Consider the following 20,672-nt stretch of genomic DNA (forward strand, 5'->3'; position numbering starts at 1 on the left):
AAGTGAAAGAGGAAGCCCGTCGTCCATCCTGCCGTCCATCCCAATCTCTGCTCTGCGCTTCACGTGAAGCCACTCTTACAGACTATCACACAGTATGAGACACTTAACTGTTGCAAAACAACGGTAAAAGAACTGGCTGGGGCTGGAAATGGCTTGTTATTGGGGGTCAAATGTCTGGTCAGTTGACATTTAGCCACAGAAGATTAGTGACAATCATTAATTTGAATGAAAAATTCACTGATTGATCAAAAGGGGTTTGTCTGAAACAAAAGAATATTTACTCAGCTGATCAACTGATTCTTATTTGGCAGGCCTGTTTGTAGCTAATCTCTAACAGTCGGTCAGGAACTCTACAACAAGATACTCGGTGTTTAGACAGCCGAGCCGGACCAAACCAATGCAGTCCAGGGGAGATGGGTATGATATCACAGATGGAAGTGGTGAGCGATGTTTGACTGTGGCCCGGCCTTCCCTCATGGCTCGAGGCCTCTGGCTGTGTTCATTGGTGTCAGTGTACGTAGCCTGGCAGCCTGCATTCCTCTGCCTCTCCCCACACAATGGTGAGTGTCTGCAGCATTCCTCTGTCTGTGTCCGCTGTCTGAGACGCAGCCAGGCCTTGGCAAAGCCCACGACTCGGCCAAGAGGTTGGCACCATGTTCCACTGATTTGTTTGAGTGTTTTCACTGAACGACCACTCATTCATAAGTGTTATTCATTGTGTAAAAGTGTGTTATAGATACATTTACCGGGTACATTTTGTCTTATTAGTCACTGTGAAAGAAAAAAGCATCTGCAAAGGAGATTTTAAAATAATTTAGTGGATGATACTTTCTTTTTAACCTGCTTCATCATCTCCTTCTGACTTTTTTTTTTGCAGTCGTTCCCTCTCTCCATCTGTTAAAAAACGCAAGCAAGTCTTTTCTGAACCGTTTTCACAGCTCTTTATCCTTCTCCAGCTATTTTGCTTTCTCTCTTGTTCTGATGCCACAGCCGTGCAGACACCTTTCCCTCCTGCTGACTCAGTAGCCAGCCTCAGGCGTTGTGGGCTTGGGGTGTTGGTGGCGGGGAGGAGGAGGAGGAGAAGTGAGGGGGGGAGGGGGGCTGTGAGGCTCCCACATCAGGCCCAGCAGCCTATCACATGCGAGGGAAAAGAGCTGGCTAATCGTTTCTACAATGGCACCCTGCACACTGTCACACAGTACCACAAACCACTCTCCTCGCCAACACTTCCACTGTATTATTCCGCCGTTGCTTAAAAATCCACATATGATGTATTCAAGTGCGCAAACATATGACACCAAACAAAGAAAGGCACTGTTTGAAAAACCGCACAACTAAAGCGCATCAGTATATACAATGCAAATACATACAAGTGTACATATACATGCATACCTTTTCTCTAGTATAGTATCTGCAAATATACACTTAGACTTAAGGTAGTTCAGTGTAAAATATTATATAATTCTGGACATTTCTTGGTGATGTTAAGCATGCAGTTTTTTTTTATAATGTTTCAACTGATTATGTCATTTACAAATGACATCATGACATGTAAAATGATACTGATTTGTGACAAAAAGTTAATGAAGAAATAATTCAACTAAACTAATTTAAAACATATTTTTGTTTTCAATAAAAAATGTGTGAATTTTACCTTTTGGACAGCAGTAATCTGAGTAGGTTTACTGTTGAAGAATATATATTTATATATATATATATGAGAACGCTTTTAAAATAGAGGAAACCTCATTTGAAAATTAAACCTGCCTGTAAATATAGTCTTATGCCATAAATAAGAGGAACTTATTAATGATACTTTCCCATTAACATTAAAATATGGAAGAGAATTATTCTTTGCCATAACCATCTGGTTATTTTCTGCTACAGAAACGCAGTCATCTACGTCACACACTCCCAGTGTAGCCGGCCGACCTTCAGGGATTAGTCCTGTTTTGAGAAGGAAAGTGCTTTTGCACCTGTGGTGTGATTTTAGAGCTGCTTTCCCTCAACAGAGGGTGAGGTCAAAACTGTCAGGGGTCACACTTGAAAAGAGAACCTGGTTTCCAGGCTAAAGGGTGGTGCCATTAACCGCGCCACCTGCCAAGCTGAACTCTCGCAAAGGGGGAACAGTGAGAAAGTCTCTCCTGACAGTGGAGAACTCACTGAGACGTTCTGCGCACAGGCCATCGCGGAGGTTATAAACTCAATGTACAATGTGACCACTTATCACACATTATCACAGTGGCCTTGGAACTATTACGGTCATCCAAATATTATTGTAGTCCTGAACTGAGAATGATCTGTGTTGAGGAAATTTGCTTGAGGATTTCAAAAAAAAAAAAAAAAAACACACATACACAAAAAAAACCCCAAAAAACATATCAAGTGAAAATATTCCTGTGCAGGCGACCAGAGGAGCGGCAAGCAGTGTGCCATAGTTGTTGTTTCTCTCTTCCTCTGTTAATGAATGCAGAGGTGATCTGTTTGTCTGAGGAAGAGAGCAGAGGGGAAGCCTGATTTCCACTCCATTTTATCTGCTCCCCACAGCCCCTGCCAGTCAGCCCCCTGTGCTTTCACATGCCGGGGTCCCACAGGAAGCAGCACTCCATGAAGGGCAAAGGTCAGAGAAGGAGAGAAAGCCTTGCGTCCTTTGATTCAACTAAAAAATACACTGTGATTGTTACTGTTCTTGTTCTTTTGGCTGTCCAGTGAAATACTTCATAATGATGAGATGTTACTTCTTGAAACTAACCCTGTGACTGCTGTGACTCTTTTCACATTTTACAGTGTCATAATATAATTTTAGAATTGAGATCTATAGTGGTTTATGATTGTAGTCTTGTAGTCTGCAAATGTATTTCCTCATTTATGTATTATATGTACCAACTGACATACTTCAATAACCTAATTTATGTAGTGTGCTCAAACATTATGTTTTATGTATCTGATTAAATGGATTCAGCAGTTTTTCTTTTAATTGTGTGAAACTGGTTATAAAAAATGTTGGAATAGGTCTGAGATGTATAACAAATCTACACTGCCATGATGGAAACTGCAAAGAAAATTGTGCATGCGAGGCGAAAAATGACGGTTTTTTTTTTTTAAGGGATAGTGATTTGTCAGCAGATGAGACACAATTTTAAAAAGTCACAATAGTTTTATTGATCCATAGTGAATGAAAAACATAGTAGATGAAAAACAATTTGTATAATTGTATATTATATTTAAAAGAAAAGCAAATAAGGAACACATCTGTCCAGCAGAATCAGTTTCATAAAAATATGAACGTCATTTGTAGCATCAATCTTTTCAGTAGGTTTTCTATTTTAAGGAAGCTGAACATAAAATATAATTTGAGCTACAAAAACTAAGCAAAGCAAAATCATCAAAATAAAAATTGAGCAGTAACTGATGCAGGATTGTGTAGCCTATTAATAAAAGGGAATATTCTCTGATTTCAAGTATAATGCCTGTATAAAATAAAAACATCTCATACATGTCCTGCATGCATGCTTCATAGTAATTTTCCATTCATAACTTGTTGCCTTGTTGAATCTATTACAATTGTTTCAGCCATATCCTCATGTCCAACACTAATTAAAACTTGATGAATCCACGGGATTGTTTGTTAAGGAGCAAGGCGAGCTGTCAATATAAATGGCTCTCTATGGAGAAGAATCAGTTCTGCAGGAATTTAACAAACTCACATTAAATACTCGGGTGAGGAAGGGTTGTCACTAGTAGACCCAGTTTCGTGATAGCAGTTAGCACCGGACAGTTTCTCACATTTAAGTTTGTATGCATCCCTCTCCCGGATCAGTCTGTTGAGTTCATGTTTGAGCTGCTCCACTTGTGACACCAGGCTCGTCTTTTCGTGCTCCAAAATGTGTTTTTGCTGGACGCGCTTGTAGCGGCAGGACTGAGCGTAACCTCTGTTTTTCAGGGTCCGGCGCTTCTGCTTCAGACGCATCACCTCGTCCTTGCTGAGGCCTCTGAGAAGCCGGTTGAGCTCTCTGACGGACATGGACACCAGCTGGTCGTCTGAGAAGTGCATGTCGGCGTTGGATCGCCTGTCGTGGCGGCTGTGCTGCTGCTGGAGATGATGGTGCGCACCGAGGACCTGCTGGGCCTCCGGCGACTCGGGGGACTCACTCCCCATGTCATCTTTGAGATAGGGGTCTTGACAGTGACTGCTGGGTATGCCTTGCATGTCGGGGTGACCCGGCAGTCCCGGGTAGTGCTGGACAGGCTCGTTCAGGTGGCCGTACCCGTCGTATTCAGCTTGGAAAGGTGGCGGATGGTGGCCGTGGGGCGCAGATGGGTGTCCCTGCTGCGCCGTGGCGCTGATGAGGGCCTCAACTGCGTCCTCGGGTGTCAGGCCAAACGCTTGAGGGTACATTTGCTGAGGGTAACCCCCGTTGTTGGGTATCCAGAACTGGTCTCCTCCGGGGTTATTTCTCTGCTCATTTGGATTGAGGTTTGGTGATGAGGGTACCGAGTTGCAAGGTGTGCTGCCAGGGGTGGAAGAGACCGAGTCTGGTCTCTGGAGCTGGCTGCACGGCCCGATGAAGGAGCGGTCTATTCCCTGCATCGTCTCCTTCTTGACACCGAACTTCATTAAGTCAAAGTCGCTGACGAAATCCATTGGGGTTTTCTGCAGTCCCAAATGTGAATGCGCCTCGGCGGTCATAGCCTATAAAATGGCAAAATAGTCTCTTCAAATAGCTCCAGATGTCCACCGCTATTTCATGCAGCCAGTGAAAGCGCACTCACTTTCAAAAAGAGAGTATTTCCAAACTTTGATTTCAGCTCAGGAGGAAAAACACTGCGTGCGTAAAAGGCTTCCAGCCTGTCAAACTCTGCACCGAGTGGGGATTCTGCACCGCGCAGCGTGTTTGCTCTCTGAAGCCACAAACTAAAAGTCCACTGACTGTGTGCCAGAGGACTGGACGCACCTCTGTCTGTTCAGGAGAAGCGCACTTTCTTCATAAAGCTGCATTGGCATGATGTCACGCCTTCCAGACTACACCTCCACGCTCCTCTCCAATGAAAACACGCTGAGGAGGACAATTTGCATAAAAGCTGCTACGAGTTTGTCCCACGAGCTGTTCGTGAGGATCATCTGACCAAAACCTATAAATGCACAGCGGCATATATTCTCTCCTGTAATATATTTTTTTCTTATCTGACTTGTTTTCCATTTTCCATGGTAGCCTATTCAGCGTGCAGTGATTTTTCAGTTTCGCACAGTGCAGATAAGGTCCAGTAGATACTTACATACCCACACTTACCGAGGCAGTAGGCTACTTCGATTGTCATTTTTAGGCATATTCAATAAACGTACGGTATTACTTTAGTCTACAAACCTATAGCAATACAACTTAACTACAATTTGAATTATTCTTTCTATCTGAATTTGGTTTATTTATTTCGCATTGACTGATATGTTGCCACGACTGCATGATTTCATGTAAACAACAGAGAGGAGGCTGCAAGACAATTCATTTGCCACTATTATGGTTGTGTGTGTTCCTCAGTTAGTTCACAGCTAAATACTGACATCTTGTGGCCAATACTCTACACTACCGGAGCCTTAATATCTTGTATCCAAAAGTATCTCTGAACCCTGAACCATCTCAGGCCAGCGTGAGCACAAGAGGGAGAAATTGTATTTCTGTAGTCAGTGAACTGAGGCTCATAGTTCATATCTAAACTAACAAATTGAGTGTTCACAATAAGTCATACCATCATATCACAGGACCTTCAAGCTCCTTCCATGTTCTGAAAATGTATTGCTGTTGCAGATACAACTCTATGAATATTAGTTGAACTGTGCACAGACTGTGTGGAACATGTGCACAAAGGGCTCAAAACATCTGTGAAGAGCTCTTAGACACCCGCTGATTTCATAGAAGTCCCAACGGCCAGAGAAGTGGCTGAAGGTTTTATCAAAGAAGCTCAGCAACACCTCTGACACGATAACCCCCCCCCCCAGTGGTGTCCAGAGGTGACACAACTGCACAGGATATCAAAGGGTTAACCAATGTTCCTGCCCTGAGGTTGCCCTCTCAGGCAGTGCTTACTCCAAAGATAGTGACAGCTTCACTGACAATTCTGAGGACTCGAGCCAAAACCAATAGAAATTGCTGCCCGAGAACGACAGGGAACTGTTTTGGGCAGTTTTTGCTGCTGGGAAGAGCGGAAAAGAGGAGACAGTGTGACTGAGTGAGGATGGCTCAGGGACACGTTAGGATTTATGCCAGCAGGTTAATGCCACAGTATGTGGTATAACTTACATGTATGCTAATGATAGGATGCTAACAGTCTGAGTGCACATCACCAGCCGACCGTCAGATCATATACTTTCACAACACGCATGTGCATACAGTCACACCTCCTAAACAAAAATGAATTTCCATGCACCAATATAACCACTATTCATGGGTATTAATGCATCATCAGAGCTGTAATATCTCAATAAGATCTTATGATAACATAGTTATTAGTTTAAAGCTGTGTACCAGGTGATTCAAGTTAACGGCAAATTCTTGTTATTGTCAGCAAATACCATGAAAAGACGAAAAGCAACAACGCATTAGTCTTTCTCTCACACTTCCATAGTTCCCCAGCCTGTCTGTAGCTTTGAGCCCAAAGTCCACTTGGTTCCACGTTTTTAAAAATTGTCACAAATATATACTTGATAGCAAACTCTCAATAGTAGAGAGGAAATTATTTCAGGTTTTGGCTAAACACACAATACTTGTTAGTAGGATCAATTATTGAATATGAATATGATTCATTGTTGTTTTTAGTCTGTTTGTGGGATTTACTGACCATAACAAAAATACAGAATATCAGCAGATTTGTCTTTTAAGGATGGAGTTATACTTTGGGTGTAGATTTGCCAATCCTATTGAAGCAAACAAGATTTAGAGGCAGCCACACAGGGAGGGCTGCCTGAGAGGTTGAATTTAGGGTGGCAGTCCCTTTTTGTATCCACAAGGCACGCTTCCATGACCTGTGTCATTGGTTACAACACTGACTCTGAGCATAAACACCCCAGAACTAGTACTGTCACTGTCGTTTCTCTCCGGTTTTTCTGTTGCCACTTTCAATTTTTGTTTTTTTTGGGTTACGATTGATGTGACATCATTCAGATTGATCCAAAGCTAACAGGCTTACAGTGGAAGCTGTAACATCCATTGACACCACAGATAATCCTACGTTTTGCCTGTTTTTGAATTTTTAGAAAATGATTGCAAAATGCTTCTGAAGTGCTACTTTCCGTGCACTAGTCTACAGTGAGGGAGAGTCAAAGATGGCGTCTGTCAGCGACAGCTAACAATAAATAGAAAAAGGACAAAACCCTCAACACTGTCAATGGACAATCTTCAGATTACTTACTGTGGCATCCTGACAGAAATGCACCTTATCCTTCTCTCTGTATACACAACATCTATCCCACATGGCAATGGGGTTCTGTGTGCTTCAGAGGCTATTTTGTAAACACAAAGGATCAAAACTAAAAGTGAGCTTCACTTACTTTCTCATCCTGAGATAACAAACATGGAGCGAACAAGTAGCACTGGGAGAAAAGCCATGGCTAGACAACGTAAGGCTGAAGTTATGATCGCTGGAGAACAACTCAGGTATGGGCAGTCAGACTGAAAATATAACCAATTCAAATATATAAAAAAAAACTTCTTATAAGATTTGAGATTTATGTCAAGATATGTGGCTAATGTTAAACTTCAAGTTAGGATTATGGTTCATTTCAAACTTCATTTGAAGGTTGAGACTTCACGATGGGAAACTGATTAAGGACCGACGCTACCACTTGCGCACGTATCCCAACTGTTTCGTAGCACAGGAGCTTATAGACTGGCTTGTGAGCCATAAGGTAGCTCCAGATCGAGCGACAGCTGTCTGTCTCATGCAGCACCTCATGGATCATGACATCATTCATCACGGTAAGAGGGAAGCATCTAGGCAAGCCAAGACCTTTTGTTAGACACTCACTAATTTCAAGTCTGATTTTGGAACTAAATGCTGTCTTCTCTTAGTCTGTGATAAGAGGCCTGTATTCAAGGATGCCAAACTGCTGTACCGTTTCCGCAAAGATGATGGCACATTTCCCTTCAATACAGAGGTGAAAATCTTCATGCGAGGACAACGGCTGTATGAACAGTAAGAGTTGTTGTGTTTGTGCTGCAAGCCTCTTGGTCCGCAGGATCAGCAGTATAGTGTCAATCATACTAAGGATCACATACATATCAGTATGATAAATAGGGTCTGGTTAAAATCTCGTCAGGTATGCTGTATCTTGGCAACTTTGAATGGTTTAAATGAGCCTTCCAGATTTGAAGTAATTTGCATGTTATGAATAAACCTGATCTGTGGTTTTGCGTCTGTTTCTTCAGCCTCATTGGGGACAAGAACTCCATTCTGCAGTTGAGAGAGGAGCATGGTGTTGCATATCAGCGCTCCTTTCCTGGCTGCCAATTGATTGACTGGCTCCTTCAGAACGGAGAGGCAGAGAGCCGGCGTCGGGGACTAGAGCTGTGCCGCGCATTGCAGGAGCATGGCATCATTCAGCACGGTGAGGAGAGCCCTCATTTGAACTTTGATGCATGATACTAAAAACGAGCAGGCCGACAGTGGTTGCTATCGTTGGGTGGCAAACTGGGACCTGCAATCTAAAGCAGACACTTATCAGCTCTTTTACGAAAAATCCCATTAACTCTCAAACTTGTTCTATTGTTGCTTTTTCTCTCTCTGTCCCACCACTAGTGGCAAAGAAGCATGATTTTTTTGACAGTGGACTACTCTATCAGTTCTGCATCAATTTTCGCCGTCGACGCCGCCTGTCTGAACTGTTAAATGAAAGTGAGCAAGACACTGACGAAGGTGTGGCAGTGCCGATACAAGAGGACAACCATTCTGACAGTCCATTTGTTGTGCGCAAAAACCCGCCCCAGGAAGGCAACAGTGCTTTCCAATCTGGTAAACAAAAAAAGTTATCTGCCCTCTTTACACTTTATACACTTTGTTGTGAATGCCAACTATTGCACAATAAACTCACTACTAATTTCGTTCTAGTGGCATTGAGTAAAGACGTGAAACAGGTTACAAGTGGGCGTCGAGGCAGCTTAAATTCCCTTCAGATCAACTCTGCTGTATTTCTACCTCTTGGCCATCTGTCTTCAACCTCAGTGGTGAGATGCAATCCTAAATCAGGCAAGTGTGTAACTAATATTCATCTGACAAATGTCTGAAAATGTCAATTAAGTACTAGCATTTACAATGTTATGGCTTGCTTGTAAAAGCATAAAAACTAAATATTTTCATGATTTTACAGTCCTTACACGAAATTTCACATGTGAAGAGTTATTGGCACCTGGTGCACCCTTCATCAAGAGAGTGTTGACGGTGAGTTAAGATGGGCTATATATGATTTTACATTTATGTAATTTCTAGGATTTTATTGCATTAATTCAGTATAACCTGAACAACATCCCCCTGAAGACCACAAAGGGGTAATTAAAGCCTTATCCGCAATGCCATCGTCTTTAAAATGGAACTTACCTAGGGTGAGTTTTTGCCTGCAGGTTTTGTGATATCATGAAACCGTTCTCATCTATTACCCACTTAAAACAAAGCATGCACACATTTTGGCTCCTTCATAGTTCAGATTATTTTGAACAGATTATTTTTCAATCTGAACTAATGAAATTGTGTCTCACCTGTGTGTGTGTAAACTCTAATTAATCTCTCACCTCTCACCTTGATCCCAGGTGTTAGGAGACGCCCTGGGCTGGGGCTTTGTGGTCAGAGGCATGGCTCCCTGTTATGTGCAGGCGGTTGACCCTGGAAGCCCTGCAGCAGCTGCTGGAGTCAAGGTTAGATGCGTGTTACACATTTGGCACCAAGAGAGAAAATTATAAATGGGACAAACACATAACCAATGTACCTGTTATAATATTCTAGGTGAGGCAGTTTGTGTGCCAGGTGAATGGCCAGTGTGTTCTCTACCTGGACTACAGGACCATCACCAGACTGGTCATGACAGGCCCTCGCACTGTTGTACTGGAAATGATGGAACCACTGGAATGACAACTGTCTATAAGCCTGCCTCTTGTTTTTTACACAACTACATCTGCCGTAACTGTTATATAACATTATGAAGTGTCTCTTTCTAGTTGTAGACTTTAGAGGCAGAGCTCATGTGCTCATTTGTGGGAAATAAATCAGTGTAAACGTTTATCTTGGTTGTAGCAAGAGTAAGTGAACTGCAAAGGGTTGTGTTTGAATGACTCTGGATTCCTGAACAATAATGTTGGCTTGTATGTCATTGAAAATAAAGCATTGTAACAATACGACCACAATGAATACAAAGTTTTGGTCATCCATCCTCTGCTCTGCTCTGCTCCCTGCTACGACTTCCGTCTTTTTGTCGTCGCCATTTTGGATTGAGAGTTGGCTCACTAGGAATAGGTAACGTTAGCTAGCAGGCTGGCCTGACCACCGGTGCAAGTAAAAGAAGTACTCAGAGGACACCGGGTGGTGCTGGCAGTCTTCACCTTTGGAGTCTACTGTTTTCATGAGATGTGCACCACTCTGCCCTGCTCTTTGTCCCCACAGCTAGCTAGCAGCTGCAGCAAAACAGATGTGACTGCTAACTAGCCAGCGTCGTTAGCTAGCCGTGGAGCTGCTGAGCATCAGCACCGGCTTTGAGGAGAGCGAACATCACCATCAGTGCACGTCCTTCTTTGTTAGCCATTTATGTAGCGAGGCAACCCTGTGTGAAGCTAGCCTTAAGACGCATCACGAGGTGAGTAAAACGCATCGGTTGATTTCGTCTGTGAAATGGAGAAATAAATAACGCCACCTGGCTATGCATCGCTAGCTTCGATGCTAAGTAGGTGACCAAGCCGAGAAGAGCAGGAAACAGTGCTAACCCAGGCTAACACAGTAACGCTAGCATACAAAGCAAACCACAACATGTTCTGCAAAGCTCGATTCCCGTAATGATTGGACATGGTGGCGCAGGAAAGGTCACAGACCCGCTCTCTGATTTAATGTTGCTGGTCAAACCAGCATTCAACCAGTGAAGGCTAAGCATGTCCACTGAAACAGCACTGGGCCCCTGAAGAAACTGGGGCTCTGAACGTAGATAACGCATAAGTAAATATGCCGACAGTGATTTATTGAATGGAGACAAGTATTGAAAGGGCGTGTCACCTGTTTTATGACGGCACTCCCTCATGATGTAGAGATTGAACGATAGTGTTAAATTCTGTAATACCTTATTGGCGAATTTACATTAAGCCATCCTCGGACTAATCAGTAATTTTCTGTTTGCCAGGAGAGATGTATCAACTCCCAGTGAATAACCTTACAAGAATCAGGAGAGCTAGAAAACAAGTGAAAAAAGCACTTGGGGACATTGGCCTGGAGTACTGTAAGGAGGCAGCTGAGGTGAGTGTATGTATAGCTGCATTTGTTATGTTGCAGAATCTCTAAATTAAATTGAGAAACATTACTTAAAATGGAGCATCTCATTATCGTTCATGTTTGAAAATAATTATAGTTATATGTGTAAGTAGGTGTTTATTTTTTTATTATTTATCTCTGTGAGGGTCTTAAAGTCTGTTTAGAAATTATTTAATCTCAAATGTGAATCAAATAGTAACTTAACACTCAGGAAGATTTGTCAAAAGCCAGTGTGGCTAATAATTACGAAGTATTGTGAACTGTCAAACATGCCACTTTGTACATAAACACACACTTATTGAATTTGATATTTATTTGTCTTTTTAATTCATCCTATAGGAGTTCAAAGAGTTTTGCCCTAATGAGCAATTTGTAAAGGGCAGTCTTTGCCTTGATATCTGCGCATGGGATCCATCATACTCCAAACCACAGGTATATCTTATTTCTGTGTCCAATCTGTTTTCAAATGTTTATGCACATATCACCATATTTATCTTAAAGCCATTTTTTTCCACTGATGTCCTTTTAGGAATACAGATCAAAGCCATTTTGCTGCACAGAGTGCCCATTTTCTTCCAAGTACTACTCAGGCTACAAGAATCACTTCCGCAATGTACACAGGAAAATCTTTGAGAGTAAAATTCTGCTCAACTGTCCATACTGCACATTCACTGCAAGCAAGAGAACTTTGGAGACGCATGTTAAAATATTCCACTTACCCAGTTCAGCACGTCATAACTATGGGAGCTCACAGGCAACTGCGCTGCAAAAGAAGGACAAAGCATTTTTTGATAGAGCAAGACAGGGAGATGGCGTGGAGAGAGCAATGTACTTTTGCAAAAAATGCACGTTCCGGGACACACTCTACAATGTTGTGAGAAGGCACATCTACAGGGAACATTTTCAACATATTGTCTCACCATATCTTGGTATGGTTTCTGAATCATCTGTCAAAAATGGTGCTAATTCAGTCAATGGTAACAACATCCTCTGTAAACGCTGCCAGTTTACCACTCGTAGCTATGAGGCTTTAGTACAGCATGTTATAGAGTACCACGAGCGCATTGGTGCTCAAGTCACCACCATGATTGGCCACGCTAATATTGTTGTCTCAAGGTCTCAAACCTTACCAGTCGTGACTCCGAAAGCCCCTCTGATCGTTAGCAGGGGCCACCCACTTAGAGCGGAGGCAACAGCACAACCAGTGATTGGCTATTTAAAGCCAACGGGCCCTGTCGTTAAAAGTCAGTCACCCATCGTAACCAATCAGGTACGTGTCACAGTTGCTGGCAACAGCACTGTGGCTGAAAATAATGCTACTGGTGTAAACACAGCCCAGACACAGAAGTGGAAGATATGTACAGTTTGCAATGAGCTTTTTCCTGAAAACCTCTACAGTGCTCATTTTGAGAGTGCACACAAGGCAAAGAAAGTGTGGGCACTGGCCAAGTACATCATGAAAATCCACAACTTCACTAGCAAGTGTTTGCTTTGCAACCGCTATCTTCCCAGTGACACACTGCTTAACCACATGCTAATCCATGGGCTCACCTGTCCACAGTGCCACTCTGCTTTCCACAATGTTGAAAAAATCATAGAGCATGTGGCTCAGGCTCACCCTGATGACTTTGTCGGACCTCCCGGTGCAACACCACTAACCTTCGATCTCACCATTAAACAAGATAAGTCCAGTAATGTTCAGCTGGTTGTTCTCACTTTTAACATGAAGGAATCTATCAATGGTCAAGATCAGCCTGCACCGGCTCAGAATAATGTTCCACCTCTGGTCAAGCTAACAGCTCCAAGAATGATTGAGAAAAGTGAACCACTTAGTAGAAATTTCCCTTCCACGACTCACAAGAGTGAGGTGGGGAAGACTCTGTGTCCGCTGTGTTTCACCATCCTCAAAGGTCCCATCTCCGATGCTTTGTCTATGCATCTGAGGGAGCGACACCAAGTGCTCCAAACAATGCATCCTGTTGAAAAAAAGATGACATACAAGTGTATTCATTGCTTAGGAGTGTACACCAGTAACATGGTGGCCTCCACAATAACACTGCATCTTGTGCAGTGCAGGGCTGTTGGTAGGAACCAGGCAAGCCAAGGCTTTAAATCTGCCTTGACTCTCAACTCCTCGGGGGCTGGCTTCCTCAAGAGGCAGCCACCAGCGCAGGGCACATACAACCCCAAGAGGATAAAACTTGGCAAGGAGTCCAAGATTTCCACCAATACCATTGGAAATCAGGTTGAATCTGATGGCCTTGCTCTGGATCCGAGAAGCTATGAGCACAAGACATATGAGGCCAGGAAAGATTTCCTGACAGCCTACTTTAACCGACGACCATACCTTTCTCCTCAGGAAGAGGAAAAGCTGTCTGCGGGTCTGTGGCTGTGGAAATCCGACATTTCCAGTCACTTTGCAAGCAAGCAAAGGACGTGTGAGAGACTATGTGAGACCAAGAAAGTGTCTGTGCTGCTCGGCTTCGACATGCAAGCTCTCAAGAAAGTTAAGCATGAGTTGATCTTTGAAGAGAGCAAGATTGTGGGCTCCTCAGTGGGGAGATCTGGAGGCCTCAAGTCTGGCACTCCAAACACAGACCAAAACAAGCAGTGTGAGACACTAAACTGTACCTTAAAACTCAGTACATGCACAGAGACCATTTCAATTGATTCAGACAGTGAACCAGAGATAGAAGAGAGACCTACTGAGAATGGAAATATTGACACGAACCAACTCGAGAATGTAAAATTCCAGGAGCCAGCAAACCTGACAGAAGAGACTGAATCTGTGAAGAGAGACGATTCCTCTAGAGAGAAGGAGAGCCCTTTGCAAGATGGGAAAGCAACTGCTTGGATGACTTTCTGTTAGTGTCCCTGCTTAGCGGTGTGCCTTGGTTGAGTAACAGTTCAGCTTTAAAGGGTATTAACTAGGGTGAAGGAAAAAAAACAGGTCCACAGACAGTTACAAATAACAAATAAGTGTTCAAATGGCATGGGTCAATAAAACTCTTATTTCCACATCTTGACCTCGTTACCAATGTTGGAAAGACGGAAAAAAGATACATTATAGTGCATAAATATATGGCATATGTAAGTGACACTGTATATATTTTAGCCATTGTTCTTTGTTAGTTTCTTCATGAAATCTGTTATTCACTGGTTAATGGTCACAAGATTTATGATTATGCCAACTTCCCGACTTCCATAGGTTTTTTTTCTCAACTGTGACAAAGAACTGTATAACGTTGTCATTTCACATTTAGAAAGTGTAGGATATGCTAATTGCTTATGTACACGTTTTAATAAAAATGTTTGTTTAATAAAAACGTTTTATTTTCTTTTTCCTACACCAATCACTCAGTCTCTGAAATGATCTTTTGTGCATAGTCTTGTGAAAACAGAGATTTTTAACACTGAACTTCATGGAGCTTTAAAAGTTACAAAGCAGCAAAATAAGTCCTTAGGAAGGATTTTAATGTGATTGATGCCTGATCTCAATAGCTAAGTTGTGGAAGATAAACCTAAAACTCAGTTTTTAGTTTTTACAGGAAATAGTTTCAGGGAGAGAAAAGATTGAAGTTTTTTTTTTCTTCTGTTTTTATGTTGAGTGGATTTTATGATCGACAAGATATCACACACTACGTAACTTTTAATTTATCATCGACCACCACTGTGTTAATTAATACTTTCAAAAAATAAAAATACACACACTTAAAACTAAAAAAGCTTTATTTACAAGAAGTGGTTAAAAAAAACTGCAACCGTTTCTTACGAGCTGATCGTGTCTGTCATTTCACGGGCCCCCTTATTTCCGGTGTGTCTCAGACGTTGATTGGTGCAGGAGCAGCAGGAGGCGGGACTTCTGGCTCGTACAGTAGCTGAATTGGCCAACTTCCAGCGTGCATCACAGTCCAGGCCACAGAGAGTCTGCAGCTGCAATAATGTCCATATTGTGTCTGCATGCACATCTACAGCCTTTACCAACTCCATAGCTGCACTCTCAGAGGGAAAACAATCTGTAAGCAGTTGTAAGTATACCTGTCAATTCTTGCCTCTCACCAGTCCCATGGATGTAGTTTGTAGCTGTTTTTGATGCGTTTCTTGTGGACTGTTTATAAACAGCTAGTTAGCACCTGAAGCTAAAACTGGTAGTATCTACGTGACTTGCAACCAGAGCTGTCAGCGGTGGCAGACTGACATCTAAGCGCACATATTTTGCTCGATATACATCGGAACGATTTCATGTTACTCGATTTCACAATGCCAATTTTCCGCGTCAGCTAGCTGGCTAATGTTTGTTAGCTCATGTTTCAAATGTTTGCTGCAGTTGTTTTGGATGCGATTCTCTTGCCATCTCAGTTATCCAGTACTTTCCATTCATTTTTATGCATCAGGAAAATCTTTCGGCAGATTGCTGAATCATGCAGGGAATATCCAGTGGGCATTCTTTGTTGCCTTCTCCTTTTTTTTTTTATTACACTTTATCATTGTGTGCTAATTCAATGCACATATTTCAAATCGATCTGCACTGATTGTAAGAGCCAGCAATGATAATGTGACTAAAATGTTTGCAGACTTGATGGATTATACAACTCAAACAAGTTTCATGAGTCTCTTGGTAGATTTCATAAGGTGCAAAAATGAAGGAAAACCAATGGATGTTAAAATACAGCAGCACAGTTTGCAAAAACATTTGCTGACATGAATTAATGTAATCTTTAATCATCCATGTGTGCTTTCAGACTGTTCTTGCAAGCTGCAACACAAGGTGAAGAAGCACTAATGTCCGGCCGACAGACTGAGAGGAATGGCAGGAGAAACCTTGGGATCTGACTAGACTGGCTGTGTGTCGGAGGTTCACAGTGTGGAAATAATGTCGTACAGCAACAGAGAGCTGGTGGAGTTCTTCATAAGCTACAAACTGTCTCAAAGTAACTGCCCAACCTCACTGCTGAGGCCAGAGGATGCTGGTGGAAGGACTGAGGGAGACAAGGCCAGCTCAGCTGCCAGTAATGGCTTGTTGGTCAACAGCAGTGACAGGTGTGGTCAGCCCGGGACGTCCTCGCCCCCGCATGGTGGCATAGAGGCCGTAAAGTCAGCCCTTAAGGACTCTGCTGACGAATTTGAATTGCTCTTCAACCAAGCATTTAGTGACCTTTCCACGCAGCTTGACATCACTCCTGACACTGCATACCACAGCTTTAAGAGTGTGATGGATGAGTTGTTCAAGGATGGAGTCAACTGGGGACGTATAGTGGGCCTGTTTGCCTTTGGGGGTGTACTGTGTGTGGAATGCATACAGAAGAATATGAGCGAGCTGGTTTCCCGTATCGCAGACTGGATGACCATGTACCTGGATGAGCACATCAGTCCGTGGATCCAGAGCCAAGGAGGCTGGGTGAGTCTCCAGGGGATGAACTCAATATACAGCTTTATTTAAGGCGCTGTGACAAATCGAAATCAGCGCCAACAGAGGCTCTCTGACACAGATTGGGTATTGACCATAATGTGATTGATAGGATAAAATTGTTGTCAATATAATTCTAAAATTCAGTGTGTCTACTATAAATTACATTCATTCAATTATGGTGTCATTCACTCAAGGTAGTAGTGCCACAACAATCTCTCACTTCATGATGCTTCACATTAAAATGATCCCCACACAGTGAGGTGTACAGATTTTAAATGTGGGGACATGAAGAGCATTGCTATCAGATCAGCACTCTGATACCCAGGGGTGAAGTATTGGAATTGTCTGAAGAGATAAAAGTTGGATCTGTGCATCGAAAACTGTGATGCACAATTTAAAAAAAAAAAAAAAAAAAGCAAAAAAGCTTGATTCTCTCTGAGGACAACAGCCGCTGTCAGCTTGGATTCACAGCAGTTACAAATTATTCCACGGCAACTCAGAGTAATGTGGAAAAAAAAATGTCAAAATGTCCCTAAAAATATCTTAAACTACTCCTGCAGTATAGAACACTTTCTTCTTCTGAAATAATTTTTACTTTTAAAAGGTACTGAGTTTTTAATATTATCCAGTTCATTGTAGGATTTCTTTTTTTTTTGCTTCTTGTTTCAGTGCAAACCAAAAAAAACATTTGCATATTTAATTTCAACAATTTTCTAGAAGTTTTTTTTTTTTTTTTTAATGAAAAATTTGTTTCGTTTTCCTTGTTTATACAGCAGTGACAATACTTTAGATTACAAACAGAACGTGTATATTAGAAACATAGGACTAAAGAATGGAAAGTATATCTACACATACATAAATCTTTCTGCAAAAATATTCCTTGGATGGATGGAAAGAAACCTAAACATTGCCTATTTACAAAATTTCTCCCCTTCTTTTTCTGTCAGGACTGCTTTGCTGAGATGTTTGGGCAAGACGCCGCTGCAGAAGCGAGGAGATCTCGGGAGGCTGTGAGGAGGTGGCTGCTAGTTGGAGTGGCGATGTTGGCAGGAGTGCTGATGGGCGTGCTCATCGTTAAGAAACATTAAAGGTGCCTGCATGTCGTTCACCACGGCACACCCTGTGTAATGCTACGCCAACAGAAATACAACTAAATAGTTAATGTTTACAAAAAGCCCAGTCTGCTTGTGCACTGACAGAATGTGGATCGGCTAAAGCAGTTTGTGGGAGTATCCATAACATGTAGCTTGGTGAGCTGTTGTACCTCTCACCCCGCTTTGTCCTGTGTCTTTTAATTTTTTTTAACACACAGCAGAGATTTTGACTCGTTAAAGGCTGTTAACTTGCCAGACTGAAAGTGCTTTAAATGAACCTGATAAGCTAAAAAAAACAGTGAAAAAGACTGAGGCGGTTTGATGAGACTGCTTTTTTTTTTTTTCTTCGTGCGATATCCAAGGACCAATTTTTATGACTGACGAACTGACAGCAGACAGAAAATATAAGTTATATTTCCTATTCACTGTGTAATGCTCAGCTCCTTTTGTTGGCTGTACTGGAGTTAAGGCATGCTTCAAAAAATAAATATATTTATGTTTTTCTTGTGTCTTTATTTTGTTTTGTTTTATCGACTGTCTGAAAAACCCTGTGTGAAAATACACACATGTCTACAGCTTACTGCCAAACTGAGTCCTGAGCCCACCACACTGTAATTGTGCATTATATCCTCCATAGGGCTCACAGCGTCATCACATATTCCTGTAAAAATTTCTTATTTATTACATAAAGAAATGAACTATCCAGGCTCCAGACCATTTTCAGATACAGGGGAAACAAATTTATATTTAATGAAGACAGAATCTTAACAAAAGCAGCTGACAATGTTGTGAATCCTTTCGGGAGACGTTATGCACTATTACAATTGTCTGATTTAATGATTTATTACCTTGTGGATTCATTCACATTCAACATTAATGAAAAGAAAACCTTCTGGTCACCACACCCATACATGATATATGCAAATAGACTGATACAACAATGAATCTGTCAAATAGATCAAGTATGTCCGAAATAGTTCCAAATGAATAAAATAAAAAAATAAAAATACTGCACATGGTGGAATGCTTTAATAATGTTTTTGACCAGAAAAACTCCACTCATATACATCATATTCTTTATGCTAACATGCACTGACAGACACGTATGTTATCATGGAGACTACATAAGAAGCTGTACACAAAGTGTGTCTGAATTTACAAGATCTCTCCATTTACAAGAAGTATTTTGTTTCATATTCTTCGTTCAGTGCTCCTGGTGTCATAGTCTGAAAAGTAAGTTGTAATGTTCTCCTCTCAGTTCATCATAACGTTCATCGGCAGCGTAGATGACAATGAGAACTACACAAATACACATAAATGCCTGTTATCTCTGAACTGCAGTGTTGAGGGTTTTACATCCTGTGCATAGCGTCAGTTGGGGGGAAAACTGGAGCTGCAGTGTTGTGTTTCTACCATCTGGGGGTGCTTGTGTACCAGATATTTCAGAATGACATTACTATACATCAAGCTGTGGCTATATGCATTTAGGGATAATTTATATCCCACTGTAGATGTAACACTGTTGTGTGGACATCCGTTAGTCAGAAATGCATTGGTTCAATCCTTCAGGAAGTGAGCTGTTTAAAGTGACTCGCAATCAAAAGATGAATTTGCACAGAGGTGGGCTGAATCTATCCTGATGCCTCTCATACTCAAAGATAAAACAACTCCTTATCAAATCATACGTCCCTAAATGTTTCTCATACAACTAACGGCAAAACAGGGTGAATGGGAAAAGAAACAAAAGTGCTCAGTCTGAGAGAAAAGGCCACTAACGGATGGCTGTGTGAGTGAACAGGAGCAGGCCTGTGGTTGCTAATCTATCCCTGTCATTTGTTGCCCATTTCCCCAGAGCAGAGCTGGCAGCTGCAACAGATAAACAGCAGATAGAGACAGTTAAGGAAGAGTATAAATTATGGACACACTTGCCAAAGAATACTGAATTTTTACATTTCATATCTTTTTTTTTTTTTTCTCAGTTCCTTGTCTCACGATGACCTTCACTGATTCTGCTAATTCTTGCAGAGGGAAATGATGGGATTTCTTTGCTTTAGTGTGATTTAGGGTAAACTTTAGGTACATATGGTAAATGGATTCTGACGGAAACCCCCCCTTCTTATTGCGTTATTTCACAGGGCATCAATACTAAATTCCATCATCGAGTTCTTGGGGGACTCAGGAGGTGTTAAGCGCAACAGTGGTTGAGTGATAATGAAACAAAAGAAGAGATAAAAATATAATACATTAGCTCTACTCACCCATTTGCAACGTGACAAAATGCTTCTCATCAAAAATTCTTCCCCAGAGTTGATTTATCACCAATACACCCAGAAGTGTGCATGTGCGGGCATCTGTGTGCGTGCGTGCGTGTGTGTGTGTGTGCGTGCGTGTGTGTGTGTGTGTGCGTGCGTGTGTGCATTTGTGTGTGTGTGTGTGTCAAACGGTGTCACGACTGGGTGCTGTGCCCAGATGTTCACAGGGCCGTGCTCATGAAGCTGAAACCATATGCTTAAATGAAAGTCTTATTTCTCCCTGACGTCTGCACTGAAGCATGCACATCATCTGCTGCTAAAACTGTGTTAGTGATCATTTATACATTCGTCTCAAGTGAAGCGTTTTGTTTGTGTGTGTGTGTGTGTGTGTGTGCGTGTGTGTGCACGGGGCCACAGATTATG

General features: G+C 42.0%; 4 protein-coding genes and 1 long non-coding RNA gene across 5 annotated transcripts; 3 read left to right on the forward strand and 2 right to left on the reverse strand.

The window, feature by feature from the left end:
• Positions 1-3,137: 3,137 nt before the first annotated feature.
• mafbb (v-maf avian musculoaponeurotic fibrosarcoma oncogene homolog Bb) lies at positions 3,138-4,969 on the reverse strand. The gene has a single exon (XM_023398996.2). The coding sequence runs from the start codon at positions 4,688-4,690 to the stop codon at positions 3,704-3,706; it is 987 nt and encodes a 328-aa protein (XP_023254764.1). The 5' UTR covers positions 4,691-4,969; the 3' UTR covers positions 3,138-3,703.
• Positions 4,970-7,542: 2,573 nt separating this feature from the next.
• LOC111649275 (DEP domain-containing mTOR-interacting protein) lies at positions 7,543-10,385 on the forward strand. The gene is made up of 9 exons (XM_023399049.2): positions 7,543-7,649; positions 7,792-7,970; positions 8,064-8,187; positions 8,421-8,599; positions 8,791-9,003; positions 9,100-9,237; positions 9,359-9,429; positions 9,795-9,899; positions 9,988-10,385. Exons 1-9 carry the CDS (start codon positions 7,567-7,569, stop codon positions 10,111-10,113), a joined length of 1,218 nt encoding a protein of 405 aa, XP_023254817.1. The 5' UTR covers positions 7,543-7,566; the 3' UTR covers positions 10,114-10,385.
• An 84-nt stretch (positions 10,386-10,469) lies between these two features.
• adnpa (activity-dependent neuroprotector homeobox a) lies at positions 10,470-14,819 on the forward strand. Its single transcript, XM_023399050.2, has 4 exons — positions 10,470-10,831; positions 11,366-11,478; positions 11,833-11,925; positions 12,023-14,819. Exons 2-4 carry the CDS (start codon positions 11,371-11,373, stop codon positions 14,360-14,362), a joined length of 2,541 nt encoding a protein of 846 aa, XP_023254818.1. The 5' UTR covers positions 10,470-10,831; positions 11,366-11,370; the 3' UTR covers positions 14,363-14,819.
• Positions 14,820-15,368: 549 nt separating this feature from the next.
• Positions 15,369-18,500, forward strand: LOC111649248 (bcl-2-like protein 1). The gene is made up of 3 exons (XM_023398998.2): positions 15,369-15,521; positions 16,236-16,891; positions 17,851-18,500. Exons 2-3 carry the CDS (start codon positions 16,367-16,369, stop codon positions 17,989-17,991), a joined length of 666 nt encoding a protein of 221 aa, XP_023254766.1. The 5' UTR covers positions 15,369-15,521; positions 16,236-16,366; the 3' UTR covers positions 17,992-18,500.
• Positions 18,501-18,714: 214 nt separating this feature from the next.
• Positions 18,715-20,672, reverse strand: LOC147819707 (uncharacterized). Its single transcript, XR_015436697.1, has 2 exons — positions 20,256-20,672; positions 18,715-19,863 (listed from the first exon to the last, which is right to left on the reverse strand). It is a non-coding gene; the product is annotated as an uncharacterized LOC147819707 (long non-coding RNA).

Source organism: Seriola lalandi, unplaced genomic scaffold, assembly GCF_002814215.2.
Source record: "Seriola lalandi dorsalis isolate HSWRI2012SDOR001 ecotype SW California unplaced genomic scaffold, Sedor1 jcf7180002050280, whole genome shotgun sequence".
NCBI classification, from domain to species: Eukaryota; Metazoa; Chordata; class Actinopteri; order Carangiformes; family Carangidae; genus Seriola; species Seriola lalandi.

Excerpts from the sequence above, each read along its gene's own strand:
- mafbb (XM_023398996.2), bottom strand. The coding sequence starts at position 4,690 with ATGACCGCCGAGGCGCATTCACATTTGGGACTGCAGAAAACCCCAATG.
- LOC111649248 (XM_023398998.2), top strand. The coding sequence starts at position 16,367 with ATGTCGTACAGCAACAGAGAGCTGGTGGAGTTCTTCATAAGCTACAAA. Across the intron at positions 16,892-17,850 it reads TCCAGAGCCAAGGAGGCTGG|GACTGCTTTGCTGAGATGTT; the intron begins GTGAGTCTCCAG and ends TTTTTCTGTCAG.
- adnpa (XM_023399050.2), top strand. The coding sequence starts at position 11,371 with ATGTATCAACTCCCAGTGAATAACCTTACAAGAATCAGGAGAGCTAGA. Across the intron at positions 11,479-11,832 it reads ACTGTAAGGAGGCAGCTGAG|GAGTTCAAAGAGTTTTGCCC; the intron begins GTGAGTGTATGT and ends TTCATCCTATAG. Across the intron at positions 11,926-12,022 it reads CATCATACTCCAAACCACAG|GAATACAGATCAAAGCCATT; the intron begins GTATATCTTATT and ends ATGTCCTTTTAG.
- LOC111649275 (XM_023399049.2), top strand. The coding sequence starts at position 7,567 with ATGGAGCGAACAAGTAGCACTGGGAGAAAAGCCATGGCTAGACAACGT. Across the intron at positions 7,650-7,791 it reads ATCGCTGGAGAACAACTCAG|GTTGAGACTTCACGATGGGA; the intron begins GTATGGGCAGTC and ends CTTCATTTGAAG. Across the intron at positions 9,430-9,794 it reads TCATCAAGAGAGTGTTGACG|GTGTTAGGAGACGCCCTGGG; the intron begins GTGAGTTAAGAT and ends CCTTGATCCCAG.